Source organism: Zootoca vivipara, chromosome 2, assembly GCF_963506605.1.
Source record: "Zootoca vivipara chromosome 2, rZooViv1.1, whole genome shotgun sequence".
Lineage (NCBI taxonomy): Eukaryota > Metazoa > Chordata > Lepidosauria > Squamata > Lacertidae > Zootoca > Zootoca vivipara.
Genome location: NC_083277.1, coordinates 109998723 through 110010481, shown reverse-complemented (window position 1 = coordinate 110010481; position 11759 = coordinate 109998723). Strand labels below are relative to the sequence as shown.

General features: G+C 43.7%; 1 protein-coding gene across 6 annotated transcripts in view; it reads right to left on the bottom strand.

The window, feature by feature from the left end:
- The window catches only part of LIMA1 (LIM domain and actin binding 1), a 68628-nt gene that overhangs the window by 4019 nt on the left and 52850 nt on the right, over nt 1-11759 (bottom strand). For all 6 annotated transcript variants that reach the window (XM_035103789.2, XM_035103791.2, XM_035103792.2 and 3 more), the window contains 3 exons: nt 7092-7140; nt 5871-5986; nt 218-351 (listed from right to left, as the gene is read on the bottom strand). In XM_035103789.2, the coding sequence (XP_034959680.1) occupies nt 218-351; nt 5871-5986; nt 7092-7140 (299 nt within the window). The remainder of the gene's footprint in view (nt 1-217; nt 352-5870; nt 5987-7091; nt 7141-11759) is intronic.

Sequence of the window (11759 nt, the reverse complement as noted above, 5' to 3'; positions counted from 1 at the left end):
CGCAGGAGACTCTCCCTGCTTTATCGTGTACTATGCAGAAGTACATCCTTGGGTTGTAGATTCCTTTGGAGTTCCGAAGAACCACCTGAAAACCATGCCCACCTTGCTTTTCTCAGCACCTAAACATTGCCCTTTCCTAACCCACACTAGAGAATTAACCTTACAGTAGCCTCTTTTAAATATAAAAAAAGAAGTGGGCTCTCCCTGAAGGACTTACGTGAGTTTGCTGTTGCAGTAAGAACAGCGGAAACAGCTGATATGGTATACTTGCTGGTTGGCAAGGAGGCGCTCCATTGGGTAGACGGTCTTCTTACACGCAACACAACTTTCCTTAGCTGGCAACTGGAACTTCTGGCAGGGAAAAAGTTGGCAAGTAGTACAGTATTCAATGCAAGACTCCCAACAACGCTCTGACAGTCAATCCTAGCAGAGCCTCCTTCTGAAGCAATGTTTCCCAAACTTGGGTCTCCAGCTGTTTTTGGACTACAACTCCTATCATCCCTAGCTAGCAAGATCAGTGGTCAGGGGTGATGGGAACTGTAGTCCAATAGCAGCTGGAGACCCAAGTTTGAGAAGCACTGTTCTCAAGAAAACAAGGGGGACATGTGGCCTTCCAGATGTTGTCGCGTTCCAACACTTCCATCAGCCCCAATAGGATGGCTCATGATTAGGAATGATGGGAGTTGTAGTGAAACATTGTTGTAGTGCAACATATTGAGAGCCATGCATCTCCCCGTCCCTTCTCCGAAGCCAATACGCCAGAGGTTGCCAGCACACCACCCAGGCTAATCCAGATCTTGTGCTGATACTTCTGGAGCCAGCCCAAAATTAAAACACAAAAATAGGTTTAGGAAACATGGAACTGGCTGTCTAAACAACCCCTCCAATCTAAAGCACCCATCTTCATTCGGTCTCTCTATAAGAGTTGGTGGGGGTTAGCAGATGCAGGAGGGAAGGCAAAGTCAAAGTTGGCAGCGGCACTCAAATCTAAAAGGAGAAAGGCAGATGTAGCAAGTTCACGCTGTATTCATCTGCTGATGTGGCAGATCACGATTCAAAACTGAAAAGACAAGGCATACCAGCGTACTGAGCACCGTCAAGTCTTACACCTCTCCATGTGTCTCAAAGTTGGCTGTTCCCCTTTCTAAACGGCCACAAAACTCTTATACGGGCTACATCCACATCCTGCATTCCAAACACTCATGCCACTTTCAACAGTACTGGCTCCACCCAAAGAATGCTGGGAACTGTAGTTTGTTAAAGAAGCCGAGAGTTGTCGGAAGATCCCTCCAAGAGCTCCAACTTCTCAGTTCTTTGGGGGATGCCGTGACTGTTAAAAGTGGTAGAAGAGTGCATTAAATGTACGGCATATGGGTGGGATCACATTTCCGTTCATTTCTCGGATTTAAAAGGGGAGCTGCTTTTCATTTTTTTTTAAAAAAAATGAAAAGCTGCCAAATGGCAATTGCAGGGAAACCAATCCATTTGCATCTTTCAACGCTGGCTTCTGCTTTTTCTGCTGTTCCCCCAGCCTGCCTTCTCCAGAGCTCACCCCCTGGGGAGGAAAAGTACGTTTGGACTGAATACAGGGAGGGTGCTAGATCTGCCTCCACCCACAAAAACACAAAATGCATACAATCTGAGAGACTGAAAGAGCAGAAGTAGCAGAGGAGATGGCTCTTAGCTCAGGTGGGCAGGCTGAAACATCCTTGATTACATGTTTTACCTTCCAAACAGGATCTAATATAGTTAAATGACCGGCATTTGGTTTTTTTAAAAAATCTACTTACGTTGAAAAAGTTGTGAAGCCTGGAACTTCAAGTGTTTTTTAAAAAGGTGGCAGGTGATGCAGGTAATCCCATATGAAACTTTTAAGCATGCATTGTGCCTGGCAAGTTGAATGTATTACCCAGGCAAATATATTGGGCAGCAGCTACAAACCTCACAGATTTATTGTGCTGCTTTATGGACAATACCTCCTAGGCCATGCTGCTGGTCTGATCAGCCAAGGGCTGATTTTCCAAACTTGCAAAGGCATACCTGTTTTTTCCTTTTAAAACAAAACAACCACCTTCTGTTGCATTGATAATCAGTAAAATCTCAACGTAACAGGGTAATTTAAGCAGCATGGAATATACATCCCTCTAATGAAAGAAAGAACTCAGGAAATGTTGCTTGGCTGTCAAAAACTAGTTTCCCCCAATCGCATCTGGGAACCAGACATTTGCAATGCACGGCATTAGCATTTGCTGCAGCAGCATAAATTCCCCGTCCAACTTACATGCAAAAACCATGGAGGAAGGTTTTGGGGTGTGTAGAGACAAGTTTCTTTCCAAGCACGCTACGATTAGCAACTACTGTGGAAGGGTGTGAAGTCCGGTTAATAAAAAGAGGAGAACAGGCAAGAAAGCTGAGAGTCGAGCTCACATTAAAAAGGGAGGCAGGAGTAGAGATTAGGAACCAGGAGCAGGAAACAGAAGCTGGAAAAGACAAATGGCTATTTACAAACACATCTCTGGGCTGGAATGAAAGCGCACTAAGAAGTTCCCTGGGACAAAAACACTCTCATATTTACACTACGAGAAACAAACTCAGCCAACAACTAAGTTGCAAAAGATCAAGGAGGAAAGGTCTTTTTTAAGCAATAAAAAGTATAAAGATGATAAACATTCAGTTCTGAATAATCATGAACCAAACACTGGAATTTTGTACACTTCATCTACAATATGGAAAGGGAAGCAGAAGGCCTTATAGACTGTTGTACAGTGAATTAACAAGTTGTACAGTAATAATAATAATAGTATTAATAATAATAATTTATTATTTATACCCCGCCCATCTGGCTGGGTTTCCCCAGCCACTCTGGGCGGCTTCCAACCGAATATTAAAAACAGTACAGCATCAAACATTAAAAACTTCCCTAAACAGGGCCGCCTTCAGTTGTCTTCTAAAAGTAAAATAGTTGCTTATTGCCTTGACATCTGCTGGGAGGGCGTTCCACAGGGCGGATGCCACTACCGAGAAGGCACTCTGTCTGGTTCCCTGTAACCTCACTTCTCGCAATGAGGGAACCTCCAGAAGGCCCTCGGTGCTGGATCTCAGTGTCCGGGCTGAATGAAGGAGGTGGAGACGCTCCTTCAGGTATACAGGACCGAGGCCGTTTAGGGATTTAAAGGTCAGTACCAACACTTTGAACTGTGCTCGGAAATGTACTGGGAATTAAGAGTTACCTACTCAAAAAGCAAACACACTTTTTTGTCCTCCTACCGCCTGGCACAGAATTCAATCAAGTATACTGTAATTAAAATCTGCGGGAAATATAGATCTGCACAAGATCAAGGTATTTTATCTATAGCATCATTTTACAGCTGCAAGTATGGGTAGCAATTTTGCAAAATGTGCACACGCAAAAGTATATAGACAATCCAAGTTTATTATCTCTTGATGGCTTTAGGGCTAAACTGCTGGAATATTGACTACAACCGTCTTAATTGCGCAAACATTAAAAAAAAACAGGTTACTAAAATGCACATATTTGAGTTTGATGAATTATTAATGTAAGGAAGTTTAACAAGAACTGAAATTTTATTAACCATCAATATTCAAAGGAAAAGTTTACTACCAAAGATATAATGCAATGTTGCTTAATTTTGATCCGCCCTGTTAGGAGTTGAGGCAGAGTTGGGAAAGTGAGCAAAACATCTAATTACAGTCAAACATCGGTTTGCGACTGCCTCCGTTTGCAACCGCTTTGGTTTCTGACCACCGTGGACCCAGAAGTGTTTACATCTGGGTTCCACGGCGCTCGGATGCGCAGAAGCGATCTGCGCAGCGCGTGCGCAGAAGCACTCTATCGGCGCTTCACACACGCGCAGAAGCATGCCTTCCGCAAGCAACCCATTCGGGGAGCGACCGGCTCCGTGGAACGGATTGCGGTCGCAAACCGAGGTACCACTGTATTAATAAAAGACTGGCGATATATTTGTAAGTACTGTATATTCCTGCATATAAGACTACTTTTTAACCCAGGAAAAGTCGGGGGGTCGTCTTATACGCCGGGTCGTATTTCTTAAACGGCGAGTATATCCCCAACTCTATATTTTTAACTGGAAAAGTTGGGGGTCGTCTTATACGCCCAGTCGTCTTATACGCCGGAATATACACAAATCTATAAAATTACAATTAAAGAAAAAATGTAAAGCTGCCTATCGGTGGTGCTTTTTACACCAGCGAGGATTAAGAAAATATCTGATTTCAGTACTATGGACAGCCAGAGATGTTGAGCAAAATCAGCTACTTTCATACATATCTGAATAAGTTATTTTTCAGAATATGTTATTTTTTTAAAGGGAAAGCTATTATTTATTGGATTTACATGCCAAGGCACCCAAAGTAGTTTACAGTTTTAAATAATAATACCCTTATTGTCAATGTACATCCTGTGTACAATGAAATTAACCGAGCTTCCCCCCTTCCCCCACAAACACTCAATCTCATTGTTCTCTGTGTGCTTGTCGCACAACACACCAACCCTGAAAGTCAGTTGCACTATATTATTTTCCGTTCAGCAGCCTAACAGCCCACGGACAGAAACTGTTTTTTAGCCTGTTGGTACGACTGATTATATTTCTATATCTCCTGCCCGAGGGTAGAAGATTAAAGAGGTGCTAGCCGGGGTGTTAATCGTCCCTGAGAATTTTTCTCGCTCTCCTAAGGCATCGATCCCTTGCAATGTCATCTAGCAGGCTAAGGGGACAGCCCATGATATCATGTGCTGTGTTCACCACCCTCTGTTCACAATCTGAACATATTTCCCAATAAATGCTTGGAAAGAACTAAGCCCTCTTCTCAAAGGTGGGCTCTGCTACCTGGTTATAAGAAATGTAACTGATAAAATATTACTTTGGCGGACAGAATTCTTGCTGCTTATAACTCAGCATCTATAAAGACACCTTTGTGCAACTGGCTCTATAAAATGTGAGTAATGCTTATGGGAGGAAAAAATTGACCATAGTGCAACAGGAAATCTAAATGCTACTGGCACCCTTTTATTACAAAATACAGACCTAACAATGGTACTGAATGTCATAATATGAGTTATTTTGTTCTCAATAAATTACAGTATTTCAATTAATTGCACGACTGAGCTATTGGAATAATTATGGTTTTTCAAGACTTTGGCGGGGGAACTTTTATTCCTATTTTGACAAGTTTCTTTTCATTTTTTCCAAGTATATGCATATAACATTTACTATTTATTTTTGTATCTACATATTTGTCTGTGTTTAATAAAAAATATATATTAAAGACCACATAAACTTGAAATACCGTACTTTTCCGTATATAAGACTAGGTTTGGGGTTTTTTTACTAAAAAAATAATGTTAAAAAGGAGGGGTTAGTCTTACACACGGGGGCAATCTCCCCCCATTTTCTTAATTTTGAGTCCCCCAAAATAGGAGGCGTCTTATACACGGGGGCGTGTTATACACAGGAAAATACGGCATGTCCCTTTTTTAATGGCTCCTATCAGAAGATCTTCAGCTTCTAAGTTTTGAAGGGCTCACAGAACCATTGCACAGAATGCTTTGTTTTCCTTCTCTGAAGTTCCTTGCATATTTCAAACTGAGGGTTGTATCCAGGGCTTCCCCCCACCCCCCAGCCAGAACTCGCTGGCACTCAATTCCGGCACCTCTCAGGTGGGCACCATTGCCATTCTAAAAGAACAAGGGAGGCGTTCCTGGGGAGTTCCAGCTCCTCTTTTTCTAGAAAAATAGCACTGGTAAGATCCAATGCTGCACATGCAGAGACCCACTCGCTTTTCTTCTGCGTTGACCACTGTTACAAAAAAATGCTATGCACTGTACCTACCTTCACGGTTTTTGGGGGAGAGGCGTCCGTCTGGCTAGATGCTCTAGAATCAGGACTTTGTTGTTTGGCATAGACAGACCTCGGGGCTTCCGTTTCTTTCTGGAACTTGAACCCAGCTAGAAGAAGGGAAGATAATCTTATTAGTACCCGCCACTTAAAACTCAAATGATTTTGTTTACATCCTGAATCAAGGACAGCACAACTAAATGCAGTGCAGGATGGGGAACTGATCTCACTTGGAACAAACGGAAAACCAGATGCAAGCAATTCAAAGACAGTCTCGGCTACTTCAGACGCTGAGTTTTCTTCACAAGTGGAAATCCCTTTGAGATAAATGCTGGAGCACAATGGGCTTCAAACATTTTGGCCCAAAGGGAATTATTTTCTTAACACGTAAAAGGAAGATGATACTTAGGTGAGGTGGGGCAGACTTAAATGGCTGCAGAGCTAAATAAGGGGGTCAGAGGTATAATCTAGGTCTGAAAACCTGCCCACTGCCTGGAATTTGTCATCCAAAAGTCCTGTGAGAGATCCATTCATAAGAATACACTTGGAACGAGTGTGGCTGGCTTGCATGTTTCTGACATACAATGCGGCCCAAACTGATTTTCAGGAAAATAGGAAACTTTGTATGGAAGAGGGTGCAGAGAGAGAGATGCAGAAGTAGAGGCAGTGGGAAAAAAAATATTAACAGCATTTTTTAAAAAAGAAAAGAAAAAAATTGTCACTTCAACCAATTCTACAAAATTCTATAAAAGAATTTTATTTCCTTTCTTAGCAGCAGAAATGGGAAACCACTGCATACCGGAAGAATACCTTGCCTCCTGTTTTCAGGGTGGCCAACTTGAATAAAATATATGGGGGGGGGAGAGAGAGAGGAAGCAAGCCCTGCCCTGCATAATCAATCACATGACATGATGCACAGACACTATTTGAAAGGCAATACTCATCAACCGGGGGGGGGGTGTCAGCCCCCTCAAATATTTTAGGAGGGGGGCAAAGACCCTGCAGCCCCCTAGGAGTTGGCTCCTATGCCTGCCATAACATCCAGATTGAGAAATATCCAGGAGGCAAAAATGACTGATTCATTGGAGGGCTGGTGCTGCCTCTGGAATCAATGGTTTCAGGAGACAAAGCAGCTATTTATCTACACCCAGACACCAGAAAGCCAAGTGAAATATGAGTCGATTTCTTATTGCAGGGGAGGGATTAAAAACTTACGAGTGCCATCTTCACAGAGACTGGAATTCAGACCATCTACTATGGAAATCTGTAGGAGGGGAAACATATAAATGATCAGTTCTTCTGTACATGAATATCCTCACTTGTCTGCTCTCAACACACCATTATTGTTTAATATATTAAAAAAGAGAGAGAAGAAACATATAGACAAGGCACAACTGAAACAGGCCAATAAGTTGTGTACAGCGCAAGGCAGACGGTGGTCAGATGCGAAGAACACAGAAACTTTGCCACATCCAACTCAAGAGATCTGTGTCGCCCAAAAGCCCTTAGATTCTACATTTCAGCTGCCTTAACATAGGGTGGAAAGGGAAATGATTCATCCACTCAAGCTCCTAACTTGCAGAGACCATAGTTTCACCTGTCCTAAGTGCCTTCTTATTGCCATTTCATCTTAATACTAACACTGCTGGGGCAGAGCCAAATCCAGATGGCTCAACAACAAATTCAGGACCATATCTATCCTTTGGAGCCAACCTCAACAGCGTAACAGGCATTTAAAGATGATAGCACTGATTTAAATGTCTGTGTTGCCTCCTTAGGTTTGAAGTCACTGTGTCAGCTGAAAGAAACCTCTGAAGCCACTGTACAACTCTGTTTCCCAAACTTGGGTCTCCAGATGTTTTTGGACTACAATTCCATGATCCCTAGCAACCAGGACCAGTGATCAGGGATGATGGAAACTGTAGTCCAAAAACAGCTGGAGGCCCAAGTTTGGGAAACACTGCTGTACATAAAGGGGCATAGGATGCATTTCTTTACTATAGCATCTCGGAGAAAGCTTAACTGCTTGAATGAACAAGGAACTCAAGGCCATGTACCAAATTTTATTTGTTTAGCAATTTCTTGGCTCTTTGAAAATTAAAGATGTCTGCTGTTTTTGTTTCTCACCGCTGTGGCGACATGTGTTTAAAAAGCCAGCTTTGTCCTATTTTCACCACCGGGTTGTCTTTGAAGGCCTAAAAAGTGGTTGGCCTTAAAACAGTCTAACAGCAGTTGTAGCCATTTCCGCCTTGGAAGACTACGCTACCGAGAGGGCAGGAGACATGTGAAATACACGGATTTATGGGCGACAAAGAGATCTTCCTTGGATAAGGTTGACGACTCTGCTGAGATTATCCAATCTACAGACCCAGAGATAAAAAAAATTGCCTCAACTATACTAAGGGTTTGAGGTCAAGATAGATAATTGGAAATGCCCTCAATCCATCAGAAGGCCCAATAGCATGCCTCTCCCAGTGGATTATCCACTGCAGACACAGCTGCTGCTAAGAGATGATTCTCAATGTACAAGGGCCTTCCCTACACACCTAAACCTGGAATTTGGGATGCGGGTGACGCTGTGGTCTAGCCTCTTGGGGCTTGCCGATTAGAAGGTCAGCGGTTCGAATCCCTGTGACGGGGTGAGCTCCCATTGCTCTGTCCCAGCTCCTGTCAACCTAGCAGTTCGAAAGCACGCCAGTGCAAGTAGATAAATAGGTACCACTGCAGCGGGAAGGTAAATGGCGTTTCCGTGCGCTCTGGTTTCCGTCACAGTGTTCCAGAAGCGGTTTAGCCATGATGACCACATGACCCGGAAAGCTGTCTGTGGACAAACCCCAGCTCCTTCGGCCTGAAAACTAGATGAGCGCTGCAACCCCAAGTTGCCTTTACCTTCCTGAATCTGGAATCTTAGGCATATAGCCACTGGTTTGAATACTGGCCTACCTCAAAGCATCCCATGATGCTTAGAAAGAGAGAGAGAGAGAGAGAGAGAGAGAGAGAGAGAGAGAGAGAGAGAGAGAGCAAACTGCTCACTTTTAACCTCTAGCCACGGTTACCATGCTACTAGTGCTCCAAAACCCAGAGGTGCAGATATTTCTGTATCTTTACTACACACCTATAGGCTACAGGATATTGCCTCTCCAAGCAATTAACACACAGAGTCACTGCAGAGTCTGAAGGGACCTTGACGGTCATCTAGACCAGCCCCCTGCATTGCAGGAATATTTCACCCAATGTGGGGATTGAAGCCACAACCCCGAGATTCAGAGTCTCACACTCTTCCAGTTGAGCTATCTCCCAGGTAGGTTCAGGGTCAGTCGCATTAATAAAACCCTACATTGCGGTCCCCGCTACACTGCTAGAATCTCTTGATTCCTAAATACTATTATTTTAGTTGCTACTGCTTTGAATCCTGCCCATATGTGAACATTTTCCAAGCCACCATCCCCTCAGCAACAGCTTCTGCTCCAGACATTTGCTTTTCTAGCGAGGGTTTCAGGGCAATTATAAGGAAGAAGGGGGCTAGAGTCATAACACAAGAGTGCCATTTCCCTCCTCTAGGATGTCTGCTCTATTAAATAAAATGCAGCTTAAGGCTGCTCGCTCTAAGGAACTAAATACACCATAATAAGCTTAACGGTGTAAATTAGCTAGATGCTACTGACAACTGGAAGCCCCATTCCAAGCAACAGAACTGTAAGAATTAGTTAGGAAGCACATAAGCTGGGATAAACACACTGCTCATTGGACTCATTTTGGGAACAGATCACTAAGCATTCGACAGTGTCAGGGAGCTCCCGGCAAAAGGGTGCTCGTGTCCCCCCCCCCCCAACCCTCACTGTTTTACCAGGAGAACCCCAAAAGCACTTCGTTCTGCATGCAAACTATGTGCAAATAAGCACATGGGTTAGGATTATGAAATGTTTCCACTCATTTCCCGTATACAGCTAGGACAGAGGGCCAACACGTTTTAAATGGGTGTTTAAAAAGACAAGTGCCAACACATTCTCACCCCCCCACCTCACCCCAGTCTATCCAGCATTCTTGCATGTGCTCATCATGCCCATCAAGCAAGTGCTTAGTCACCATACAGTAGGGCTGCCATATGCCTGGATTTTGCCAGACGTGACCGGGATTTCAAAGGCGGAATTGACGTCTGAGGGGAATTTCTGAAAGGCGGTGATTTGTCCTGGATCTTGGGCAAGTCAATCGAAAAATTGTAGGTTTTTTTTTAAAAAAAGAAAAGCTCAACAATTTTTTTGGGGGGGGTCTTCCTTTGGGGTGTCCTGGTTTCTGCTTTTCAAAATATGGCAACCCTACCATAGGGAGGAAATGATGCCTATAAACGTAAGAGTTATTCACTCTTTCAAATCCGCAGGAAGAGGCCTTTCATTCAGACCATCCATTTAGCTGCAGAAAAGGGAACAAAGAAAGGAATTACTATGGAGTTCAATATGTGTGTTTAAGTGAAGCTCACCTTTTATTGGGGAAGAGGTTACCCAGCGGAAGATTTAAAACAGTTGCCTGAGAGGATCCGCCCAGTGAGGATCAGGAAGCTGCCAATAGCTCTCCAAAAGTGAAGCTAATACACACACCGTCCTAAATTACTAGCATGTGAAACGGACTTGTACATACTCCCCAAACCTAATCATCAAAGATGCGCAAGAACTGGGCTTCAAGGTAATGTTTATTTTTGAAATGATAAAAGCAAGCAGGGGCAGAATTGTGGGACAGGGGAGAGATTTAATGCAGGGCTAGGGAGCTTCTCACATTTTCTGCAGGAAGTTCTGCTGTGAAAAGTGAAAACGAAGTTTAAATACCACAACTGACTGAACGGAAGAGGCACTGGTTCTGGGAACCCAACGAACATTAAGGTGAGGGTGAAAACTGTACATGGTCGAGGGTTCGAACCTCAAGCTGCGATCCTCTGTGCACAGTTACAGCACAATCCTAACAATGACTACTCAGAAGTAAACTCTACTGAATTCAATGGTGTTTACTCCCAGGTGCGTGGGGTACAGGGGTCAGCAAACTTTTTCAGTAGGGGGCCGGTCCACTGTCCCTCAGACCTTGTGGGGGGCCAGACTATATTTTGGGGGGAAAATATGAATGAATTCCTATGCCCCACAAATAACCCACCAGAGATGCATTTTACATAAAAGGACACATTCTACTCATGTAAAAACATGCTGATTCCCAGACCGTCCGCGGGCCAGATTTAGAAGGCGATTGGGCTGCATCCGGCCCCCAGGCCTTAGTTTGGGGACCCCTGGGTTAGGATGACATTAGTTTCAATGGGTTTTAGGCAGCCTAAAAGTACACAGGATTTCAATCACTGTGTTTTGCACATGCTGAATGACAGAAGTAAATGGTGCTTCACACCATTTCCAGCATCTGACTGCTCTAAAATCTCTAGTGTTTTGCATCTGTGCTTAGAATTTTCCAACTGAGGATATCCACTTCTGATGAAAAATCCACTTACAGGAGAGAGAGAGTCACCACTCCCAATTTAACAAAAGGTGGGTGGGAAGAGGAAGGAAAGACAGAGGTGTTGGTCTCAGTGACTTGCCCAAAGTTAGCAAAAGGAAACAGTCCGCCAGAAACATATCCTGCACAGAAAGCCCCCATGCAACAAGTGAATACTGTGCAAGATTTAGGTACCCAGCCACCCCGAAAAGTACCCAAGGCAAAACATACAGACAGGAATAAGATGTTAATATTCTGATATGGAAGGACGCTGTAGCTCACATTTTGTTTCTATGGAGCAGTAAATTCTTCGGTGACAAAGACAGGATGCTACTCAGGATTAACCTAGCAACCTTTGGGTTATATCCAATACTATCTGTGTGCAAGCAGAACTGACTTCCACTCATGCAACAGGAC